Genomic DNA, 25,981 nt, shown 5'->3' with positions numbered 1-25,981 from the left:
GATAAATGTAAAGACTGTTTCAGGGCCGGGCTTTGCATTTCATTCCAGTGAGGTGTCATTATTTAGGATGCTTTCAGTTGAATATAATGGAAATCCTTGACTCAAACTGATCCAAATAGGAACAGGTTATTAGCTCAAATAAGTCCAAAGAACTTCTCATTCCTTGGCTATACCTGGAATCACCTGGAGAGCCTAAAAAGCACCAGGATCGGAAGTGCTGAATCAGAATCTCTCCGGTGGGGCTTGGATCTTGGTAATTGTTAAAAGCTTCCCGGGCTGTTCAGATGTGCAGGCGAGGTTTGGGGCAGATGATGTCGAAACTCGTCGACACCTTCCCAGGCCCGCATTCCCACCACCCTTTGTGCTGCCGTGCTCAGAGCAGGCCCTTCCTCCGTGCAGAAGCAGGGAGAGGAGAGAGGCCGTGTCTTCCGTGGCCCTGGCTCGGGTTGGCCTCCCCTTCTAGGAGGCTTCTGGCTGCAAGGCTCGCGCAGGAAAGGCCAGCAGTGAAGGGTGGGAGCACCAGCGCCCACCCTCTCCCAGGAGCCAGAGTCCATTCAGGCTGCCATCGGCACCCTGATCTCCAAACCAGAGCTGTTCTGCAGGCGGTTACTTCTGTGACAGCATAAATCAATTTGATCATCATGAGTGTTTTCATCTTCACAGGGGAAGATGAAACATTCAAACAGGAATGTCCGTGACAGTTTTGTCAGAGGCAGTTTATGTGTTCTCCCGAAACACCACGCTGTGCAGAATCGTTGCAAACCCCTGGACCCATGGGGAATGTGGGCTTGGGGAGCAGCATTCAGAAGCGTCATCACTGACCCTGCAGCAGGGACCTCGCTGATCTGACACATGTTAGAATGACTATGAAACAAACAGTACGATAAACAGGGCCCTTTACCTTGAACAACTCCTGCAGCCTGGCTGGGGAAGTGAACACAGGAAAGGCCACGGCTCGTGAGTTATGATGAAGCGATGGAAGGAGAATTCTCTGGAACCTGACAGATTGGCATTATGTGTGCTGCTCATCACACACGCTGTGAACCGGGTCGCTGACAGACGTGTGAAGTGTGTGCATGTGTACGTTCTGTGTCTTTCTGGGCATCTGGGTCCAGCTTCACACATGTGTACACCCTGTCTTCCTGGGCGTCTGTGTCCAGCTTCACACATGTGTACACCCTATCTTCCTGGGCGTCAGGGTCCAGCTTCGCACATGTGTACCCCGTCTTCCTGGGTGTCTGGGTCCAACTTCGTGCGTTTGTACACCCTGTCTTTCTGGGTGTCTGGGTCCAGCTTCGCACATGTGTACACCCTGTCTTCCTGGGCGTCTGGGTCCAGCTTCGCACATGTGTACACCCTGTCTTCCTGGGCGTCTGGGTCCAGCTTCGCACATGTGTACACCCTGTCTTCCTGGGCGTCTGGGTCCAGCTTCGCACATGTGTACACCCTGTCTTTCTGGGCGTCTGGGTCCAGCTTCGCATAATTCTCTGCATTAATCGTGTTTCTCGTGGGTGCAGCCCTACACAAGCAAACCCGGGATTCACGCTCTGCCCCATGTGCCCTCATCCACCCGTCTCACTGGAACAAACTCACATCTTCAGTACAAACATCTTAACAGCACTGACTCTACTCTGGGTGTGCTGTGCAGCTTCTGAATTGGGTTGGGTTGAGGAAAGAAAAATAGGAAAAAATTACACTTTCCATGTGAATTTTTGTTCTCAGTGCTCTGCTCAGTAACAGTTTGCTGCTGATGAGAACTTTCAGAATAAGTCCCTCTTTTTCAGTTTATTGGGGTACGGTTGATGTACAACGTTGTGTTTTAGGTGTGCAGCAAAGTGATTCGGTTACACACACACACATACCCACTTTTTAGCCACCACCCCCCAGTGTCTCTAACCCCAGGTTTCTCACTGAGTGTTGACTCCGCATCTGCGTCCCGCTCAGAGTTCAGGGGGGCTCCTTCCCGGGGATCCGTCTGGGGGCGCGCCCTGCGGGACCCTCGGCAGAGTTCTGGGGACTCCTTCCCCGGGATCCGTCTGGGGGCGTGGCCTGTGGGAGTCTTGCACCCTCGCCCTGCGCAGCCTTGGTGTGAGCTCCGCTCTGAGCCTCGGCCTTCGAGGGACACGCAGCCGTCCCAGGTGCTTCCCTCCGAGCATCGTCTCACCCCCCTGGGCTGCTCTGCTGCACTGTCTATTCTGACCAGAACGATTCACGTGGGCACAGGCATCCTGGAGTTCCCGCCGGTCTCTGCCCAACCACCTCTGTCCCACGGAGCTTTCCCACCGCCCTCCCGAAGCTTCAGGCACTTCCAGGAGGCCACCATGGACCTACTAAAGCTCAGAGTCCGGAGTCATCCCCTAACCTCGGAAGACCGGTGTGTCCAGGATTATCTGCAGACGCTTCCTTTGCTTTCGCTGTTGGAGAGCTGCTTGTATTTAGTTAATGTAAGACTCAGCCTTAACATTAATTGCGTCTGTCAGGAAGCAACAGTTAGAACTGGACATGGAACAACAGACTGGTTCCAAATAGGAAAAGGAGTACGTCAAGGCTGTATATTGTCACCCTGCTTATTTAACTTATATGCAGAGTGCATCATGAGAAACGCTGGACTGGAACAAACACAAGCTGGAATCAAGATTGCCGGGAGAAATATCAATAACCTCAGATATGCAGATGACACCACCCTTATGGCAGAAAGTGAAGAGGAACTCAAAAGCCTCTTGACGAAAGTGAAAGTGGAAAGTGAAAAAGTTGGCTTAAAACTCAACATTCAGAAAATGAAGATCATGGCATCCGGTCCCATCACTTCATGGGAAATAGATGGGGAAACAGTGAAAACAGTGTCAGACTTTGTTTTTTGGGACTCCAAAATCACTGCAGATGGTGACTGCAGCCATGAAATTAAAAGACGCTTACTCCTTGGAAGGAAAGTCATGACCAACCTAGATAGCATATTGAAAAGCAGAGACATTACTTTGCCAACAAAGGTTCGTCTAGTCAAGGCTATGGTTTTTCCAGTGGTCATGTATGAATGTGAGAGTTGGACTGTGAAGAAAGCTGAGCACCAAAGAATTGATGCTTTTGAACTGTGGTGTTGGAGAAGACTCTTGAGAGTCCCTTGGACTGCAAGGACGTCTAACCAGTCCATTCTGAAGGAGGTCAGCTCTGGGATTTCTTTGGAAGGAATGATGCTACAGCTGAAACTCCAGTACTTTGGCTACCTCATGTGAAGAGTTGACTCATTGGAAAAGACTCTGATGCTGGGAGGGATGGCAGGAGGAGAAGGGGACGACAGAGGATGAGATGGCTGGATAGCATCACTGATTTGATGGACGTGAGTCTGAGTGAACTCCGGGAGTTGGTGATGGACAGGGAGGCCTGGTGTGCTGTGATTCATGGGGTCACAAAGAGTCGGACACGACTGAGCGACTGAACTGAACTTAACTGAACAGCAGTAACAGTGTAGCAGATACCGTGTCTGACACTTGGTAAGTGTCTAGGAATGAGTGAAGGCTGTTGAGGGCTTTTTGTGCAATGCAGGGATTCAGATGCTTTACACTTCTTTGGGCCTTTGCTGAAGCCTGGAAAGTCACCTCACTGGGACTTCCCTGGTGGCCCAGTGGTTCAGACTTCACCTTCCCATGCAGGGGCGCAGGTTCAGTTCATGCTCAGGGAGCTGAGATCCCACATGCCTCGTGGCCAAAATACCAAAACATAAAACAGAAATGATGTTGTAACCAATTCAATAAAAACTTTAGAGATGGTCCACTTCAAAAGAAGAAAAAATCTTTAGGAAGGAAAAAAGTGACCTCGTTGCCCAGTGGAATTCACCAACCTGAAATCTGAAAACTATCAAGAGCTGTTGGTACACAGTGAGAAATGGGGGTTTTATAAGTTAGCTTTATGGACAGAATATTTTAAAGTGTGATAGGTGTGTGAATAAACCAGTAATTTAGACAATTATTCCATTCCCTTTTTTTTTTTAATGACTTCAAGTATTTAAGCATGCTTGATCCTCAGCTGGTATTTCCGTGGGACATGCTTTTTGTTTGTCCCTAATGGGACACGGGGTCGGTCAGCCCAGAGAACGGTGCACGCTGCATCCTCACGTGGGTCAGTAGCTTCACTGTAGAGAAGCAGGCTTGGCCGTGGCCCTCCTGTCTGGGTCACCCATGGCGCGGAAGCCTCCTTCCGCAGAGCAGGGGAGGCGCGCAGACGGTGATGCCGGCCAGCCGCTCTGAGAAGGCCCACTGGAAGCCCGTGCTGGCTGCGTGATGCCGGCCAGCAGCTCTGAGAAGCCCCGCTGGAGGCCCGTGCTGGCTGCGTGATGCCGGCCAGCAGCTCTGAGAAGCCCCACTGGAGGCCCGTGCTGGCTGCGTGATGCCAGGCAGCAGCTCTGAGAAGCCCCGCTGGAGGTCCCGTGCTGGCTGCGTGCTTCGTCAGTTGGTTTGATCACATTTAAGAGAAGAGGGGAAAACCCTCGATGAATGAACTAACATCTGTGCTGATTGGCATGGTGGAGGAGAGAACCATTCCAGTTTACAAAAGATTGGTCAGGTTCCTAATTATAAAGACAGCATGAAGGTGATGGCCTCAAAGGCCAAAAGATGGGGACATGTCCCCACAAATGCACTTTAATTAGCCTGCCAAATACACTGTCTTTTAGGAGAGAGCTTTTCCTCCCAGTTTAAATGTTCATAAAACAGGCAGTTGCCTTAACAACTGTGCCTACGTTTTTTTCTACCTTTTGAATTTTTAAAGGCTAGGAAGTTCCTAAGACCCACCATACACACATGATTATTTATTTAAAAGAGCAGTAACAGGATTTTTGAAAATACTAAGGTTTGTAACTATGCAAGTATGGTTTTATTCTTGTGTTTTCATCTGTGTGAGGTTGCCCTAGTTAAAGATTTTATTTTAATGTCTAGTATTTTTGTTTTAGGAATGTAAGTTTTTTTAGTCTACTTTAGAATTTATGATACGTGATCCAGTTTTCTGTCATCATTCTTATTTTTTCTGTTTACACTATTGTTTTTTGTAATCAACCTCCAGAAGGGCAGAGTTAGACTAAAGTAGCTCACAATGTTGAAATGGTAATAGCAAAAAAGCATATTTCTGAAAGCTTAATGTATTGAATAATTTAATATTAATATTATTAATCATATTTAATAATTCAGTCGTATTACTTATGATTATTAAAATATCTTCAGAAAATCTGGGATGAATTTAAACAAATTTAAACACCATAGATTATGAACACAGTACTATTTTCTTTTTACTACATTTGTGTTTGAAAAGCATCCTTTATTCTCTGATACTCATACACAGCCTCCGTTTACCAAGAGTTAAAGGGGAGAACATGCATAACCCAACAAAATTATCTCACATTTGGCTTTAAAATAGGTGTTTGTGTGTACAGTAGAATGAATTGATCCCTAACAGTGTAAGGATTAATTGTGAACAGGACAGTGAGGCCACTCTGGACGGACTGGCTGAGGGAGCTGGGAAAGCTGTCCTGGGAGGCTGTCACTGTGCTTCTGCCCCCGTCCCACCCACGCTGAGCAGAGTCCCTTGGACTCGCACCAAGTGGGCATCTAACCATGCAGCCATCTGTTAAAACCACCCGAGAGCAGGGACATAGTGAAGTGCTTCACGACTTTCCCAGAGGTGCTGGAAGCTGTGTTCAGGAGTCCACCTAAGTCCCCGCCGTTCAGAGTGTGGTCCCAGCCCGGCTGTGTCATCACCCCGGAAGCTTGTCAGAAGTACCGAGGCTCAGGCTCCACTCAGACCTGCTAAAGAGACTTCTCCAGGTGACTTTCCTGCTATTCAATGCTGAGAAGAGTGAGTCTAAGATTGACGAAACACCAAATCGGAAATAAGATTTTCTGTAGATGAAGCCAGCTTCAGATACGCCCTGGCGTGAGCATATTCTCCTGTGAGTGATGCGGACATGCCCTCCAAGCGTGCGCTCTGCTCTGCGGCCTTTTGGCTCGTATTAGCGCCTGTAATCCTCCAGAGACACTCTGAGTTCGGTGCTAGAATTATCGGCCATTTCTCAGATGAGAGAACCGAGGCATAGAGAGGCTGTGTTGAAATCCCATCTGCAAAGAAAGTTACTAGTTATGACGGGACAATGTGTAACTTCTGCCTTATCAGAGCCAGAAGGCTAAAATCAGATGAAAGACTGAGACCTTCTTTTACTTCCTCAATAAAAATTATGAGAAGCAGTGGGATAAGGGGAAACTTCTTTTTCTTCATTTTGTGAGCTCTGCCTGTTCTACTTGTCAGATGTCTATAATCCATATCCCCTGTGTCCCCCCCGTGGCCAGCATGTGATTGGAGTTAATTATCTTAACCTGCCCACACCTGACTTCGAAAGGATATTTGGAACACTTTCACATGTAGATCAGTGAAGTGAATGTAGATTTAATATGCACTTGGTCAATTTGAAGGAATTGCTGAAAGGCACGCGGCAGTTTGGTAGAGAAAACATCTGCCTGGAAAACTGAGCGTCTCCCTCCCCTTCACCAGGCGACCTACCCGCGGCTGTTCTTGGGCTGCTGCTGCGGCGGGTTGCGATGGTCCCTGTTGGAGACCAGCTGAGGCAGCGTGACCAGAGAGCCTGGCTCCTGCCTCTCCTGGTTTGTTTTACAGCAGGCGACTCTTAACTTCATAAGGAGCAGGTGTTTCCTTTTTTGTTTTGGTAAAATAGGCGCAACGTAAAATTTGCCACCCGCATCATTGTGAAGTGTCTCATTCAGTGGCGTTACGTTCTGTCATCATACAGCGCGTCTGCCTCCACCACTCTTCTTATCCTGCACGTTTAACACTCTGTCCCCATTAAACAGGACTAACTTTCTCTCAACTACCATCCGTCTTTATGTGTTAATGATTCTGACCCCTCTAAGTACCTCATGTAAATGCTACTCTGTGAAAATACCATTCGGTATTTGTATTTTTATGACTTATTTCACTGAGCATAATATTCTCAAGTTTTGCCCATGTTGTAGCATATGTCAGAATTTTCTTCCTTTTTAAGGCTGAATAATATTCCATTGTATATACACCATGTTTTGCTTACCCATCCATGTGTTGGTGGACACCTGGGTTGTTTTTATGCTTTAGCTATTATGAATAATGCTCCAGTGAACATGAATGATTTTTTTTTTTTAACTCTGCTTTAAACTATTTGGGGTATATACTCAGAAGTGGAATTGCTGGATCATTCTGTAATTCCATTATTACTTTCTGAGTAACATTCATACTGGTGATAGAAGCAAGGCCCGATGCTGTAAAGAGCAATATTGCAGAGGAACCTGGAATGTCAGGTCCATGAATCAAGGCAAACTGGAAGTGCTCAAACAGGAGATGGCAAGAGGGAACGTCGACATTCTACGAATCAGTGAACTGAAATGGAGATAGATAGAGTGCCTGATGAACTATGGATGGAGGCTCGTGACATTTTACAGGAGACAGGGATCAAGACCATCCCCATGGAAAAGAAATGCAAAAAAGCAAAATGGTTGTCTGGGGAGGCCTTACAAATAGCTGTGAAAAGAGAAGCGAAAAGCAAAGGAGAAAAGGAAAGATATGAGCATCTGAATGCAGAGTTCCAAAGAACAGCAAGGAGAGATAAGAAGTCTTCCTCAGTGATCAGTGCAAAGAAATAGAGGAAAACAATAGAATGGGAAAGACTAGAGATATCTTGAAGAAAATTAGAGATACCAAGGGAACATTTCATGCAAAGATGGGCTCAAGAAAGGACAGAAATGGTACAGACCTAACAGAAGCAGAAGATAATTAAGAAGAGGTGGCAAGAATACACAGAAGAACTATACAAAAAAAATCTTCATGACCCAGATAATCACAATGGTGTGATCACTCACCTAGAGCCAGACATCCTGGAATGTGAAGTCAAGTGGGCCTTAGGAAGCATCACATTACTACAAACAGAGCCAGTGGAGGTGATGGAATTCCAGTTGAGCTATTTCAAATCCTAAAAGATGATGCTGTGAAAATGCTGTACTCAATATGCCAGCAAATATGGAAAACTCAGCAGTGGCCACAGGACTGGAAAAGGTCAGTCTTCATTCCAATCCCAAAGAAAAGCAGTGCCAAAGAATGTTTAAACTACTGCACAATTTCACTCATCTCACACACTAGTAAAGTAATGCTCAAAATTCTCCAATCCAGGCTTCAACAGTATGTGAACCATGAATTTCCAGAAGTTCAAGCTGGATTTAGAAAAGCCAGAGGAACCAGAGATCAAATTGACAATATCTGTTGGATCACTGAAAAAGCAAGAGAGTTCCAGAAAAAAAAACATCTATTTCTGCTTTATTGACTATGCCAAAGCCTTTGTGTGGATCACAACAAACTTTGGAAAATTTTTAGAGACAGAAATACCAGACCACCTTACCTGCCTCCTGAGGAATCTGTATGCAGGTCAAGTAGCAATAGTTAGAACTGGACATGGAACAACAGACTGGTTCCAAATTGGGAAAGGAGTATGTCAAGGCTGCATATTGTCACCCTGCTTGTTTAACTTATATGCAGAGTACATCCCGAGAAGGCAATGGCACCCCACTCCAGCACTCTTGCCTGGAAAATCCCATAGATGGAGGAGCCTGGAAGGCTGAAGTCCATGGGGTCGCTAAGAGTCAGACATGACTGAGCGACTTCCCTTTTACTTTTCACTTTCATGCATTGGAGAAGGAAATGGCAACCCACTCCAGTGTTCTTGCCTGGAGAATCCCAAGGACAGGGGAGCCTGGTGGGCTTCCGTCTCTGAGGTCGCACAGAGTCGGACACAACTGAAGCGACTTAGCAGCAGCAGCAGCAGAAGAGTACATCATTAGAAATGCTGATCTGGATGAAGCACAAGCTGCAATCAAGATTGCCAGGAGAAATATCAATAACCTCAGATATACAGATGACACCACCCTTATGGCAGAAAGTGAAGAAGAACTAAAGAGCCTCTTGATGAAAGCCAAATAGGAGAGTGAAAAAGTTGGCTTAAAGCTCAACATTCAGAAAACGAAGGTCATGGCATCCAGTCTCATCACTTCATGGCAGATAGATGGGGAAACAGTGGAAACAGAGGCTGACTTTATTTTGGGGGCTCCCAAATCACTGCAGATGGTGACTGCAGCCATGAAATTAAAAGATGTTTATTCCTTTGAAGGAAAGTTATGACCAACCTAAACAGAGTATTAAAAAGCAGAGACATTACTTTGCCAACAAATGTCCTTCTAGTCAAGGCTATGTTTTTTCCAATAGTCATGTATGGTTGTGAGAGTTGGACTATAGAGAAAGCTGAGTGCCAAAGAATTGATGCTTTTGAACTGTGGTGTTGGAGAAGACTCTTGAGAGTCCCTTGGACTGCAAGGAGATCCAACCAGTCCATCCTAAAGGAGATCAGTCCTGGATGTTCATTGGAAGGACTGATATTGAAGCTGAAACTCCAATACTTTGGCCACCTGATGCAAAGAGCTGATTCATTTAAAAAGACGCTGATGCTGGGAAAGATTGAGGGCAGGAGCAGAAGGGGACGACAGAGGATGAGATGGCTGGATGGTATCACCGACTCAATGGACATGAGTTTGGGTTAACTCTGGAAGTTGGTAATGGACACGAAGGCCTGGCGTGCTGCAATTCATGGGGTCACGAAGAGCTGGGCACGACTGAGCGACTGAACTGAACTGAGCATACTCTTTTCCTTATTTTCCTACTAACAGTGTACCAGGGTTCCAATTTTTCTACATCCTCACCAACAGTTGTTATTATCTGATTTTTGGATAGTAGCCATCCTTATAGCTATGAGATGGTATCTCATTGTTTCAACTTGCATTTCCCTAGTGTTTAGTGGTGTTGAATATCTTTTCATGTACTTGTTAGCCATTTCTGTATCTTCCTTGGAAAAACGTCTAAGTCCTTCCTACATTTTTTAATCAAGTTGAGTTTTGTTTCTTTTCCTTGCTGTTGAGTTCTAAGAGTTCTCTGTGTATTCTTGTACTCATCCCTTATCAGACACATGGTCAGCAAGCGTCTTCTCCCATTCTGCGGGCTGCCTTTTTCCCCTGGTCCGCAGGCGCTGTGCGTCTCAGCGCTGGGACACAGCGCTGCTTCAGTGGCGGAGAAACAAAAATGTCTGCTTGTGTACATTCTGCTCCTAGACAGCCACCTAGCCATGTCAACGTCTATTTATAAAATAAAGGGTCGAAATGAGTTATCTCTAAAGGAAATTACAGCACTGAAATGATACGATTTACTAAATACCTTAAGTTTTGAGTTTCAGTTCTAAATTTCTAAATGAAATTTCTTTTTCATTCACATTTACCATGTTTGTTTACATCCTGTTTGAAAACAGGAGCCATTTTGTTTACTGGGAATTTGATAACCGTCTTTATTTTTTTCAGTATCTGTAAGAGTCCCATTCTTTCCAGACAGCCCATGATGCTCCGACTTTAAGTGCAGAGAGAGGCACCACTGCCCTGAAACTGCTGCTCCCAGGTTGTAGTTCAGACATTGGACAAAACACTGTAACCATTAACCTTTTCACAGGTTATTCATTTAAGTTATTCTCACCACTTAGTATTGTTTAGAGAACAGATTTGTTTAGACTGTAGTGTTGCTTAGAGTTTGACTTGAAATACATTTTGGTAATTTAAAAATATTAATATATCCTGTTTCTACTTGGTAATCACCTTTTACTTTTTTCTTATTTCTTTATTATAGTATTTAAATAATATTTTGATTTGCTTATTACAAAAACATAATCTGATTTCATTGTACAAAATCCAGGAAAAAATGGCCTATGATGCCGCCATTTGGAGAAGAGCCATCAGTATAATGTTATTGTGCAGTGTCCCCCACGTGAGCGTGCGGTTCTGGGCTGCATGATACTCTGTGGTCAGCGAGCCAGCTGTCACCCGAGTCCCCTGTCACTGGGTGTTTGGCATTTGGAATATGCATGTGCATGTTGCCATCAAAAGGACGAGGAATTTCCTGTGCGTCGTTTACCATGTGTCTATAATTCCTTGGAATAACCGTATAGGACTATATTAATAATCTAGAGAGCAAAAGGAGCATTTATTGAGCGTTTACCATGTGCAAAGCACTTCATCTGGAATATCTCGTGAAATTCAGTCCCCAAGCATGATCTGAATTAGGGGTTATTATTATTCCTAATTATCCCCAGGAAACCAAGCTCAGCAAGCTGGGCTGTGGGGCAGGGCCAGCCGCGGGAGCTCCCGGCGGTTCTCCCGTGGGCCCTCCTCTGCGGACGTCGGGCGCCCTGGCCGCCGCGCCATCGCACTGTGTGTGTGTGTGTCTGTGTGTATCTATGTGTGTGTGTGTCTGTGTGTGTGTGGCCCTGGTGTGACCACGGCTTCCGCAGGACAGAGGCCTCCGCACTCTGCTTCCTCAGCCTCTCCTTCCCCTTCCCGCCCGCCCCTTGCTGGCCGTCCGCGCTCAGCGGGCTCTCTCCTGTCTGCTGGCGGCAGTGTGTAGCCCGTCTCGCCGGTGGGGTCGGTCTCATCCCTGTGCGCTCCGCGGACCCCGCCCTCGGGCCCTTCCTGTCCCCCTTTCTCCAAACCCGGAGCGCTGAGGGCTGCCCCGCTGCAGCTGGGACCCCCGGCAGGGCGGGGTCGGGCCCAGCCCCCAAAGCACCGTCTCTGAAGGAGATGAGGGGGCGGGAGGCCTCCAGCCCAGCTCGGCTCCTGCTCTCCACGCCCCGCCCAGCTGCGGGCTCTTTGCCCTCGTTCCCAGCTTTTCCGATTGTACTCCTTTGTTCACTGGGTCCCTGCCTCCTAAAAATCTTTATTCCTCACTTCCTCCGAGCCAAGTCCCTTTTCTTGAAGATTCATCAGAAATGCTGCTGCTTGCCGAAAATCTTTCATTTCCACCTCTGTGCCTTGCTCCTCTCATGCTTGATGTGTGGTCTTACCTCCTCCTAAGTTTGCAGAGGTCACAACACATCTCTTGTTCATTACTGTATTTCCCACAAGCCCTAATGCAGTATCAATGAATATATTTGTTGAACAATGAATAAATAATAAACTACAAAAGCTTATCCTGTTATTAACCAAGAAAGAACATAAAGACATTGAAGCACTTAACAAAATTGATCCATAAAATCCACGTTAGAAAACAGTTTAAACAATTTGACGCATATAATACGTGAGTGAAAGTGTAATGATGTGTCAACTATTCGGGGGAGAATGGTGGTGGAAATACCACTTTTTACAAAGCAAATTCAAAACACATTTCTCCAGATACAGCCTAAACAAAAATCATTCGACAAACAGAACACAAACGATAATACCTGAATGAAGGAAAATGATTTAATAAGCCATTGAGGGATGGGTCTGAACACTGAAAATGGTGAGCTTCTCCTAAAGGAAACTGAGATACAAAGGCACTCCTTGGAAGGGGGTGGTAATCAAGTGTAAGGAGGAATATGTTCAGAGAAGCACTGGGAGTCGTGGGCAGGTGACCTGCGTTCTCACAGCGCCACCTCTACGTTGGCATTGCTTCACAGGAAGTGGCTTGCAGAGGCGCCCATGTCTCACGTGGGACGTAGTGAGAGAATCCACCGCATGGGTTTGCTGTGAGGGGTAAGTGAGTTCCTGCATGGAGAGCCCAGGGCTGGGCCTGCCACAGCCCCTGTGAAAGGGCTGGAAGCCAGCGGTGTGCTCCTCTGCGGGGCGACCCATGTTCTCGGTCCTTCCCCGGAGGCTGCCAGGCTCCTCTGGCGCTGCGCTGCTCACGGGGTCTGCTGGCGGCCCACCTCCTCATCCTCCACCAGTTTCTCGCCCCACACATCAGTGGTTCTGCAGAACTTGAGTCAGTGGTGGGCTCACAAGTCCTAATTCATCCTTCTGGGTGGAGCCACATAAAGATGTTTAAACCAGAGACCAGTGTTTTCTAAGAGTGAATCACCAACCTCCGTATTAAAAATCAGTTTTATTGTTTGACCTGACTTTAAACATTAAAGAATAATGTCCTTTATGGAGTACCTGTTCTGTGCCACACACTCTCCATGTGTTGCCATTTGGGTCTCATCAGTGCCTTGGGGGAAAAGGTGAAATGAAGGAACTGTTGAAGACGACACAGCCAGTGTCCTCAAACGGGCAGAAAGAGGATTCGAACCCGGGTGTGTCCACTCCTGCACGCTACCTGCTTCCACCATCCTGCCTCCCGTAACGGAAGGCAGAGCATGTATGCAAAAGCAAACATAACGAGAACTTTTCTTCATGTCTTATTTATACATAACAATGACACTAACTGGTTGGTTTTATAAAATTTCAAGGCAATTAGCCAAGCATTTGTTTTTCGTTACAGACCACCATTAATGAAAGCAAATGACTAAAGCTGTCTGTGTCTGAGGCGTGTGGAGCCTCAGAAGGTAGGACAGAAATGGAAGGTCTCTTTCCACAATTTTAGAATCTTGATTCTTGGCTCTTTCTTTTATCTGTAATTATATAAAAGAGTGAAGAATAAATGACAAACCACCCTTGAACCAAGTGATTCCATTTCTATTTATAAAGTCTGATCGTTCAAGGGCTTGGGTGTATTTTCAGATTAAGCAAACTCCAGCAAGATCATGTACTGGATTTAATATTCCAAATGGAAGAGTTTCTTGGGCCCCTCCACCTGTTTCAGCTACTCTTTGTCTCACAGTTGGACTTCTGTGTCAGCTTTCCATTGAAAAAAAAGTCTTACAAGAATGAAAACTGCTGTTTTCTGCCACATGGATTCCATTTGTACTGAGGTTTATTCAGGACTTAGGCAAGCACGATGCTCTTCAGTTGCTGCCAGTGTCTAAATGAAAGTGCTTGCCTTGGAGGCCTGTGTTGTGTCCCACGCGCTCACGTAGCGCACAGCCCGGGCTGCCGCGCATGCTCACCCAGCACGCGCCCCGGCTGCCCCGCGCGCTCGTGCAGGTGGCGCGCTCGTGCAGGTGGCGCGCACCTCACAGTGCACCGGGCGCCAGTCAGTCTCGGCCCACTTTCCTTACAGTCATGTTCCTACCAGCACAGTCACGTGTTTGGAGTAACAGACCTTCACCACCCACAGGCTGGACCTGTGTCCTGTGACTCTCTCCTCTCCAGCTCTTCTTCTCTCCCAGCTTTTATTTAAAAAAAACCACACTGAATACACTTAATCCGTTTAGGTAGGAATGACTGCTGGGGTTTAAGGCTCCCAAGGGCTTTTGCATCTCATAAAAAGTGATCACTTAATCCAAACTAAACTCATACATAGAGTAAATGGAGAAGAGATTTTAACCAGCTGGTGGTACATTCCTGGTGTCCTTTGTCCATTCTGGGCTGTCAGCACCCCAGTTGGAAGCCAAGGGCAGGGACAAACTCCAGCCAGAGCCTCTCTCAAGATACTGCCAGGTGCTGGCCTCAGGACAGTTCTAGACTCTTCCAGGTGGGTTTGTATCTGTAACACATTGAAAAGGTGACTTGTTCAATAGTAGGGACAGGAGGCCAGGACCAGGATTCTCAGAGCAACTACTCTTATTTCTCTGTAAGATTTTCATGTACTCTACCTCATAGTCTGGTAATTATAAACCTTTCCTATTCCAACTCCAAGCTTGTAAACCTCTTGGGAGCAAAGTATCTAACTTGTGCCTTCTCCAGAGAGTGCCAACATTAGGCCCTTACTGGGTGGAGGATTATTTAAGGTTGCGTGACTTGTGACTGGGAGGGCTGGAAATAGGACTCAGGTTTCCTTATGCCTTGTGCCGCTCTAGTGACCCTTCCTCCCACTGCCATGTCAGTTATCCGTTGCTGCCTAACAAACCACCACAAACCCCACTCCTCAAAGCAGCGTTGCTGCTGCTCACGGGTTTCCAGGGCAGGCGCACGGACAGGGCTGGGTTGGGCTGCTCTTCTGCGCCGCCTGCTGCTGGCTGGGTTACTCACTTGACTAGCTTCAGATGGGCTGGGCCGAAAGGTCCAGGAAGACATCACTCACGTGTCTAGAGCCTCCTTGTCTCCTGTGGCCCCCTTTCTCTCCATATTGTTCTCCTCTTGTTCATTATCATAGCATGGACTTCTTTACAACTAGGTATGGTAGCTGCCTTCCTCTAGTAAAAGCAGAAGGAAGCAGAAGTTGGCAGGCCTCTGATACAGTGTGACTTCTGCTGCGTTCTCTGGATGAAGGCAAGTGACAGGACAGCTGGGATTTGCGGGGAAGGGAAGTAGACCCCACCTCTTAATGAGCAGAACAGCGTGTACATCGGGGAAGGAATGGATAGTGGCCATCTTTGGAGATGAATCATGACCGAGGTTAACCAACAGATGTAGTCTTTTTTTGTTTCCTGTGGAGTCCTGAGCAAACAGGGAACCTCAGGTTTGTGTAGAGCCAAAGGAGAAAAAGGAGAAGGAAAATGCCCTGCAACACCTACCCAAGGCCACAGTCCTCATTCCCTGGCTGAGCTCCTGGTTGCATTATCTTTACTTGAGTATCAGAAGAGAGGCCGTTGTGCTTGGTGGGATGTACAGGGTACATCAGGACGTGCTTTACGCGATGTAAAGTACAGGTTCAAGCTTGGGCCACCCTACAGTGGGCATTTCACAATAATTTGTTTTTAGAGCGACTGCTGTGTCTGTTCTGCATCAAGCGTTTGAATGCATGTTCCTAAAGGCTCATCTTCCAGGCAGCCTTTGAAAACAGGGCTTTTGGGTGTTGTGTGTGTGTGTTGCTCACACAGGGTACACCTGCAAGCCATCTTTCAGCCATTAACTTCCATCCATGTGTCAGATTGTATTCAGTCTCTTAAGAAAAAACATGTCTTGGGAGGTTTCTCTCCACTTTGTTTCAACAACAGAGGATTCTCATTTGGAGAGATAAGTGTCTGACCCTGGAAAACCAATCTGCCAGCCTTGTCCAGCTCTGGCAACATCATTTCTTTGTATTCCAACTAACTTGGTTTAAAATGTCTTACATTATGAGAATTATTCTCTTTTCTGAGAAAAACTCCCTTAATCTTCTAAATTTCCTTGGGAAATTTTTAACATGCATTATTTTTTTCTTAAAAAAGCAAAAGCTCCAGGCTTTATCCATTTGTTACAGTTAGATTGTCTTTCCACCATTTAGATAATTATCCCACCCAGAGTATTTTTCCCTAGAAACAATTAAATAAATAAAACACTCTAGTACTCTATCAAGAGAGGAGATGTAAGAGCAGCTATCGGGGCAAAACTTTCCCAAGTGCTTTGGGGAATCTCATGTTTTAAGAGATTATCGTGGTCTAGAAAATGAAGAGATTTGTTTTAAACAAATGGAAATTTCTGGTTTCTCAAATGTGTATGAGAAAATGTAATGGTTTTGTACCAGCTGTCTAGGGAGTTGGGTCCACTGAAGTCCCATTGACTCTCAATTTGTGTGGCTCAAAAGTTACTGAAGGTATTTTATGTCCTTTTTTAATACAAGTGTGTATGGGTGAACATTCACACACGGCAGGAAGCCAGCGTTGCTGTGAATCACGTTTACTCCTCTGTCTCATTGGCGGTGGCAGGGGTGGGTTTGCTCTTGTTCATTTGCTGATTCCTTTTGTTTTGTCTAGGACTAAAATGACATGGATGGCAGCTCTTTAAAACAGTCCAGACCTTTTGGAGGACTCTGGGGATTTTCTTTGATTTTTGTTTTCATTTTCGTATCTTTGCCCCCTTCATTTTAGGAAGAAGAATTAGAAGCCCAAATTTCCTTCCTTCAAGGACAGTTGAATGACCTGGATGCCATGTGCAAGTACTGTGCGAAGGTGATGGACACTCATCTTGGTGAGTGCAGGGCTCTGGCCCTGGGAGTGGTGGCAGCACCGGCCGCAGGCGCTGGTGCTGAGTGCTTCCCACGAGTGACCCCGTGTCACCCTCGCAGATGAGGAGACCAGAGCGCAGAGATTAGTCAGCTTTCCCCAAGTTATAACACCAGTCAGTGCAGTAGAGATTCAGAATCGAGCAGTCTGACTCTAGATTTCAGCTCCTAATGGCTACACTGGCCTTTCTAAGTATCTCTCTACCCTCAAACAAACAAACAAAAAATCCCGGCGCTTTCTAGGTCACACAGTCAACTCTGCTGTTGTGCTAATCTATCTGTAATCACTCATGTGGTTATTTGGCAGTGCTTTCTTTATTTTTTAAATATATATTTTTTAATCAGCTGTCTGAAATACATGTCGGGACCTTTTCTTCCTTCTGACTGTGCCAATATTCTAAGAAGTGCCCTCGTGTGCCCTTCAGGTTACACGTGAGTGGCCCATGGAGTCCTGGGCCTTACTTGCTACATTCCTGAAAGCTCTGTGTTTTGTGTTAGAAAATGTCTCTACTGGATCACCTGCGATTTGCTTCAGGAACTCCCTGCTGCTTAACAAAATGTTTAGACTCCACATTGTGACCGTTCTCAGCCCACTTGCGGGCATCCTTTCCTTCCGTCCTCCAGGGCCTAGCATCATAGTTTGGGAGGAGATGAGGGAAATCAGACAGATACTCTCGTGGACGTGCCAGTGCTGTTCTGTGAGTGTGGAGCATTTCGAGGAGTCGGAACACACTCCCCCTGTGAGGGCGCACCAGAGAACCACCGAGCGCTCTTCCCTCCAGCGGGGTCCCCAGCGTGGCCCGTCTCGGGGCCTTCACTGGAGACAGACTACATCACACTCCGTCCATTGCCCAGCCTGTCAGGCAATGAGTCCATTACATGCGGCCAAAATGGCCGCATTTGGACGCAGCCCAAATGCACTGGCCTCGAGCCAGTAACAAGTGATCTCTTACGAGCTTGGAGCCGCGCGTGGCCCGCATGGCCGACTGCCTCCCCAGGTCTCCCCAGGCCCCGTCCCCGCGTCTCCCCTGGCTGCCTCCCCATGTGTCCCCGGGCTGTGTCCCGGCCCTGCTCTGCCCTCGGCTTCCCTCCATCCTCCAGGGAGAGGGCGCTGGAGGAGGAGACAGCAGGAGAAACCCTGAAGGCGGGTCCCTTCACATCCAGTCCCCGCCACTCCAAAACTGTTCATACACTTCTTCACGGTCAACTTTTTAAATTCAGATAAATTAATTTTACACGAATCTTATAGCATCACAGTTTAAAGTGCATCCGAAAGAAGTAATGAAGAGGTAGTTTATAAATAACTGATGTATATTCCAAAATTAATTTTATTATTTAAATTCAAGTTTAATTTTAAAGTAACCATGAGTATATGTGTGTGTGTACACACTGTAATTTTTGCTTCTCTGTCTACATGGGTGACCTTTGTGTTACTTAACTTGGGGTTTTGACCAAAGTAGAAGAACAAAGACGTGACTGCAAATATTTACTCTAGGAGTTCTAAAAAAATCTGGTAGTGGGATGTTTCCAAGTTGTTTGGTCCACATAGCAGCTTTTAAAGCAGCTTTTACTTAAGCCTCAGGATTTCCAAACAGCTTTTACTCTTTTAGGCAGCACTAAAAGAACATTTTTCTCATTGCATGGGATGGGAAGCACTTTTTAATTAAGAAAACCTCTTATCAGCTGTGAATTTTCAGCTAACCTCAAAAGCAGATTTGTTTTGTGTATATGTTTCACTTTCGGCCAGAATCCCTTCCCACGGCTGTGGACTTCTCTTTGCTGTGGAAGTAGCCTGGCTGCATCTTCACGGTGGGGTTGAGAATCCCTGGCCCTGGGGCCTATGGATTCATTTTATTTCATCCGCATATGTAACGCTTTATCACAGGGTGTTCCTGGGTTGTAGGCAGTTTGGATTTTAACCAAAATTTGAGGAAAGCGTAAAGGCTGAGGTGTGAAGCTCTCGATTTAGTTTTTTACTTATTATATCCTTTAAAAATGACTTTAATACTCAACATATTTTTCTCCATATAAACTTTTCTGTTTTTCCGGATCAGTAAAGTAGTGCAACAGTTGAAACTGAAAAACCCACTAGTAAGTGATGGATTATAATATAGTGACGCAGTCTTTATAAAGGTTAAAGTACATGAGCATAAGGAGATGTTCATCTAGTAAGTGATGGATTATAATATAGTGATGCAGTCTTTATAAAGGTTAAAGTACATAAGCATAAGGAGATGTTCATGATGTATTATGAAGTGAAAATAGCAGGTGGCACAGTAGAATGTATTTGATGTGGAAATAACCATTGACTGTGGTGGTCTGAGTGAGGAAGAGCACAGACGGGCTTTCCAAGGGGCTGGTCTTCCTCTCTGCTTGGAAAACCTGCAGCTGCCTCAGGTGCCTGCACCTGGCACCTTGAGGGTGATCTGTATGCTGCAGGCACAAGTCCCCTCTGAGACCAGCTTCGGGGATTCCCCTGACGGTCCGCTGGGAACAACTTGGCGCTTCCACAGCAGGGGGCATGGGTTCAGTCCCTGGGCAGGGAACTGAGATCCTGCATGCCATGAGCAGAGCCAAAAAAAAAAAAGCAGCTGCAGCGATACCTAAGCAGGAGAGACAGGCTCACAGGCATCATACAGACACAGGGTGAAACCAGGCTCCGTCACTTCTGAGATCAGCCTGCTTGTAATGGTACATAAAATGGATTTGCCAAGATCTGTCTCACCAGTTCATTGCCAAGACTAAGATATTTTTAAAGCCTCGCACAAGGCCTTCCCTCTTAGCCAGTGGTTAAGAATCTGCCTCCCAATGCAGGGGACACAGGTTCAGTCCCAGGTCAGGGACTGAGATCCCACACGCCACGGGGCAGCTAGGCCTGCACACTACGGAACCCGCGTGTCAGCACGGACGATCCCGCGTGTCGCGACTAGGACACGATGAAGCCTGAATACACATATAAAGCCACCGCTGGTTCAGTGTGCACACAGATCCTCTCCTTCCTCTTGGCCATTTTTCCCACATGCCACGGGGCAGCTAGGCCTGCACACTACGGAACCCGCGTGTCAGCACGGACGATCCTGCGTGTCGCAACTAGGACGCGATGAAGCCAAACCTAGATAAACACATAAAGCCACTGCTGGTTGAGTGTGCAGACAGATCCTGTCCTTCCTCTTGGCCATTTTTCTTTTTAATTTAAAGTCTTTGTTGAATTTGTTACACTATTGCTTCCATTTTATGTTTTGGTTTTTTGGCCCCAAGGCCCGACCAAGGATCAGACTTACACCCCCTTCCCTGGAAGGTAAAGCCTTAGCCGTTGGACCAGCAGGGGAGTCCCCTCCCCTTAACTCCTGCTGTCCCTCCTGGTGGCCCATCCTGGGAGACCCCGCCCGCCCACGGCCAGAGGAGCTGAGCAGTGACGGGTTGGGGCCCCACGGCTGGACAGTGAGAGCTGGGAGCAGCTCTGTTGAGTATCCCTCGGTCAGACCACGTGCAGGGATGCTGGGATTGGATCTGCAGGGCCTCACGTTAGGTGTGTGAGCGCTCTGAGCAAGAACAGCCTGCCCAGAACTGCGTGGTGCCTTTGCTCCCCTCAGCAAAAGCCCTGCTGAGCCTGGCTGCCCGCTCCTGAGGGGCCTGGGGTGGCCTCAGATTCTCATCCCGCCCCTGCCCTTTTCTGACGTTAAGTATTTTCACTGAGTTCCTCTCAAGGAAATTCCATATCAGTCTATGTTATTGTCAGATGTGCAGTGATATCTTAAAATGTCAAGTACAGTTCAAGACTATCTTTTTAACAAAACAGATACAGAGAAAAGCATCTCAGTTAAAAATTACAGAAAGACATTTGTTTAAATGGCCCTTTAATTACAGAGGTAATAAAACTGACTCGTTAGCAGTTTTATTTCCTTATGGTTCCAGAACCCAAAACTGAAAGCATTATTTATCAAAAATCTACCAAAATTCTCATTTTATTGCCTCCACGTAATTGAGCTTTGTCAATTCAAAGATTTAGAGACAGGAGTTGAAAATGTGTCTTTTATGAAATCTAAACTTCTCCTATCAACTTGACAAGACTTTCTCACGTGTTCATTTTTCTGTTGCTATAGTCACACCCCTCCCTGTCATGCTGACAACTGACAGCATGAACCTCCGTGGCTGAGTTGGGCTATTTTTAGGCTTGCCATCGCTCACACATAATTGCACGTGGGTGAGCTGCCTGCACTTCTCTGATCTGTGAGCTGCTCCCAGGGGAGGGGTTTCCAGCCTCTGTTAGGTATTTAGTTTGCGGCAGCTCGTCCTTTCATTGGTGGTTCACACAAACAGTGGGAGGGTGAAATGCAGTGAATCAAGGTGGGTTAGAGTTATGCCGCCCAGCAGACCTTAGACTGCTGTCGAGGTGGACACCCTCCAGGCCATTACAGCTGTTGCTCGTTTCACAGACGAGGAAACCGAGAGCCAAGGCCTGGGCGGGACAAGGGACACAGAGCTCGCTGGCACAGGTGCCCAGGGCCTGTCCCAGGTCCGGCTGGTCTTCCCGCGCTCCTGCGGAGGCCCCGCTGCAGTCAGGAGCCAGACGTCGGGTCTGCGGTCTTAGCGCACACCCAAGCCAGCTTTGCACTTGTCATAATATTTATGCAAGAATTAGCTGTAAGAAGAGGTCATTTTTGAAAATTAGTTTATTTGCCTCTGCAAGAGCTTTATGAATCTGATTTGCTGATATTTAGCAAAATAGCATTCAATAGACGTTTTTGAAAGTGTTTAACAAGCAATTAACTAGTGACATCTGAGAGACAGAGAAGGAAACTGATCACCAGGCAGCTCTCCCTCTGTCAACCACATTGTGCTGAAAGCTCTTTGTAATTATTAAGAATGTGAAACTTTGCATTTAATTGCAGGATGAGATCTACTTCTCCTGAGAGTCTTGTTAGCAGATTTTGACTTGAAGCTCTGAAGGTCTGCACTTCCAACAGCCCCCAGGGCACCTGGTGATACTGACCCGTGACAGACACCAAGCAGCCAGAGCACTTAAGATCACTGGAACAAAGTGCAGCTCGGGTGTCCCTAACACTGTTAGTGTGTCCCTCCCCCGCCCTGCAGGCACACGTGTGGGAACTCTGTGGGAGGAGTGCCCCCCGCCCCCGCCACCATCTGAGGCGCCTGCACACACCCACACCCGCGCTGCGCTCAGCCTCTTCCCAGCCCTGCTCGCTCCTCGTGGAAGGCGCTTCTCCCCAGATTTGATTATCAGAAGCTTTGGAAGTGTATTTCTTTTTTTTTTTTTTTTAATTTTATTTTATTTTTAGACTCCACATAATCGTATCAGTTCTGCCAAACATCAAAACGAATCCACCACAGGTATACATGCGTTCCCCATCCTGAACCCTCCTCCCTCCTCCCTCCCCATACCATCCCTCTGGGTCGTCCCAGTGCATTAGCCCCAAGCATCCAGTATCGTGCATCGAACCTGGACTGGCAACTCGTTTCTTACATGATATTTTACATGTTACAATGTCATTCTCCCAAATCTTCCCACCCTCTCCCTCTCCCACAGAGTCCATAAGACTGTTCTATACATCAGTGTCTCTTTTGCTGTCTCGTACACAGGGTTATTGTTACCATCTTTCTAAATTCCATATATATGCGTTAGAATACTGTATTTATGTTTTTCCTTCTGGCTTACTTCACTCTGTATAATAGGCTCCAGTTTCATCCACCTCATTAGAACTGATTCAAATGTATTCTTTTTAATGGCTGAGTAATACTCCATTGTGTATATGTACCACAGCTTTCTTAACCATTCATCTGCTGATGGACATCTAGGTTGCTTCCATGTCTTGGCTATTATAAACAGTGCTGCGATGAACATTGGGGTACACGTGTCTCTTTCCCTTCTGGTTTCCTCAGTGTGTATGCCCAGCAGTGGGGTTGCTGGATCATAAGGCAGTTCTATTTCCAGTTTTTTAAGGAATCTCCACACTGTTCTCCATAGTGGCTGTATTAGTTTGCATTCCCACCAACAGTGTAAGAGGGTTCCCTTTTCTCCACACCCTCTCCAGCATTTATTATTTGTAGACTTTTGGATCGCAGCCATTCTGACTGGTGTGAAATGGTACCTCATAGTGGTTTTGATTTGCATTTCTCTGATAATGAGTGATGTTGAGCATCTTTTCATGTGTTTGTTAGCCATCTGTATGTCTTTTTTGGAGAAATGTCTATTTAGTTCTTTGGCCCATTTTTTGATTGGGTCGTTTATTTTTCTGGAGTTGAGCTGTAGGAGTTGCTTGTATATTTTTGAGATTAGTTGTTTGTCGGTTTCTTCATTTGCTATTAAAATTAGAAACGAAAATGGAGAGATCACAACAGACAACACAGAAATACAAAGGATCATAAGAGAGTACTATCAACAATTATATGCCAATAAAATGGACAATGTGGAAGAAATGGACAAATTCTTAGAAAAGTACAACTTTCCAAAACTGGACCAGGAAGAAATAGAAAATCTTAACAGACCCATCACAAGCATGGAAATTGAAACTGTAATCAAAAATCTTCCAGCAAACAAAAGCCCAGGTCCAGACGGCTTCACAGCTGAATTCTACCAAAAATTTAGAGAAGAGCTAACACCTATCCTGCTCAAACTCTTCCAGAAAATTGCAGAGGAAGGTAAACTTCCAAACTCATTCTATGAGGCCACCATCACCCTAATACCAAAACCTGACAAAGATCCCACAAAAAAAGAAAACTACAGGCCAATATCACTGATGAACATAGATGCAAAAATCCTTAACAAAATTCTAGCAATCAGAATCCAACAACACATTAAAAAGATCATACACCATGATCAAGTGGGCTTTATCCCAGGGATGCAAGGATTCTTCAATATCCGCAAATCAATCAATGTAATACACCACATTAACAAATTGAAAAATAAAAACCATATGATTATCTCAATAGATGCAGAGAAAGCCTTTGACAAAATTCAACATCCATTTATGATAAAAACTCTCCAGAAAGCAGGAATAGAAGGAACATACCTCAACATAATAAAAGCTATATATGACAAACCCACTGCAAACATTATCCTCAATGGTGAAAAATTGAAAGCATTTCCTCTAAAGTCAGGAACAAGACAAGGGTGCCCACTTTCACCATTACTATTCAACATAGTTTTGGAAGTTTTGGCCACAGCAATCAGAGCAGAAAAAGAAATAAAAGGAATCCAAATTGGAAAAGAAGAAGTAAAACTCTCACTATTTGCAGATGACATGATACTCTACATAGAAAACCCTAAAGAGTCCACCAGAAAATTACTAGAAATAATCAATGACTACAGTAAAGTTGCAGGATATAAAATCAACACACAGAAATCCCTTGCATTCCTATACACTAATAATGAGAAAACAGAAAGAGAAATTAAGGAAACAATTCCATTCACCATTGCAACAGAAAGAATAAAATACTTAGGAATATATCTACCTAAAGAAACTAAAGACCTATATATAGAAAACTATAAAACACTGGTGAAAGAAATCAAAGAGGACACTAATAGATGGAGAAATATACCATGTTCATGGATTGGAAGAATCAATATAGTGAAAATGAGTATACTACCCAAAGCAATTTATAGATTCAACGCAATCCCTATCAAGCTACCAACAGTATTCTTCACAGAGCTAGAACAAATAATTTCACAATTTGTATGGAAATACAAAAAACCTCGAATAGCCAAAGCGATCTTGAGAAAGAAGAATGGAACTGGAGGAATCAACCTACCTGACTTCAGGCTCTACTACAAAGCCACAGTTATCAAGACAGTATGGTACTGGCACAAAGACAGAAATATTGATCAATGGAATAAAATAGAAAGCCCAGAGATAAATCCACGCACATATGGACACCTTATCTTCGACAAAGGAGGCAAGAATATACAATGGATTAAAGACAATCTCTTTAACAAGTGGTGCTGGGAAATCTGGTCAACCACTTGTAAAAGAATGAAACTGGACCACTTTCTAACACCATACACAAAAATAAACTCAAAATGGATTAAAGATCTAAACGTAAGACCAGAAACTATAAAACTCCTAGAGGAGAACATGGAAGTGTATTTCTTGCAACAACCTTATGCATGCTAGGTCACTTCAGTCTTAGCAACCCTCTGCGACCCTAGGGTCTGTAGCCCGCCAGGCTTTTCGGTCCATGGGATTCTCCAGGCAAGGTTACTGGAGTGGGTTGCCATGCCTTCCTCCAGGGCATCTTCCCGACCCAGGGATCAAACCTGGGTCTCCTGTGCTCCTGCATTGCACGCGGATTCTTTGCCACTGAGCCACCCGAGCAGCCTGTACCAACCCTACACCTATTGGGAAAACCTCAGCAAACTATATGCTCTCTTAGCCTTTCTTGGGCTCCGAGAACACCTCCCTGCTCACGTGGCCTCAGTGCGGATGATTCATCTTTCATCATTTTGTTTTCCATCTTATGGCTCTCACCATCTTCCCACCCACTTTTCCAAACTGAATATCTTTCACTGTCTTTCTCTTTTGTAAATATAATTCCCAGATCCTTTATCTTTTTTTAAGTAATTTATTTGTTTTAATTTGGGGCTAATTACTTCACAGTATTGTGGTGGTTTTTGCCATACTCCGACATGAATCAGCCACGAGTGTGCATGTGACCCCCCCATCCTGAGCCCCCTTCCGCTTTATCTTTCTAAACTGTCTGATCGCCTAACCTGTCTCCCCATCTCCACACCAGGCTGCTTTTCCACTTCCTCTAACCCCAGACCATCCAGCTCATGACCCAGGGGGCAAAAGACTTGTCCACCCCATCCCCTACCTCAGCAGAAACAGTCCTGCCACCAAAAGCCCAAAGGTTCAAGGACCTTGTGGTTCAGGCTGAACCTAAGAGCTTGTGAGTGGGGGCAGGTGGGGCCTGGGACGAGGAAGCTGACAGTCGCTGCCACGGCGTGTCCAGCTCCCAGCCGAGCAGCAGCACTTAACTGTCCACGAGTCATCAACTGGGCAAACTCTTGTGGCCTGAGATTCGCAAAGAATATGTCCATCTTAAGCCAGTTGTGAGTGTCTTATTTGACTAAGTGATGTAATTTTAAGATAACCTTAGCCAGACTTCTATCTCATTGCTCCCAAGTGAGAGGGGA

General features: G+C 45.9%; 1 protein-coding gene across 13 annotated transcripts in view; it reads left to right on the top strand.

Moving 5' to 3' along the window:
* The window catches only part of TBC1D5 (TBC1 domain family member 5), a 592,035-nt gene that overhangs the window by 556,241 nt on the left and 9,813 nt on the right, over positions 1-25,981 (top strand). For all 13 annotated transcript variants that reach the window (XM_059886432.1, XM_059886457.1, XM_059886448.1 and 10 more), the window contains one exon: positions 16,694-16,793. In XM_059886432.1, the coding sequence (XP_059742415.1) occupies positions 16,694-16,793 (100 nt within the window). The remainder of the gene's footprint in view (positions 1-16,693; positions 16,794-25,981) is intronic.

This window comes from Bos taurus, chromosome 1 (genome assembly GCF_002263795.3).
Source record: "Bos taurus isolate L1 Dominette 01449 registration number 42190680 breed Hereford chromosome 1, ARS-UCD2.0, whole genome shotgun sequence".
NCBI classification, from domain to species: Eukaryota; Metazoa; Chordata; class Mammalia; order Artiodactyla; family Bovidae; genus Bos; species Bos taurus.
This window is presented reverse-complemented; position numbering and strand designations above follow the sequence as displayed.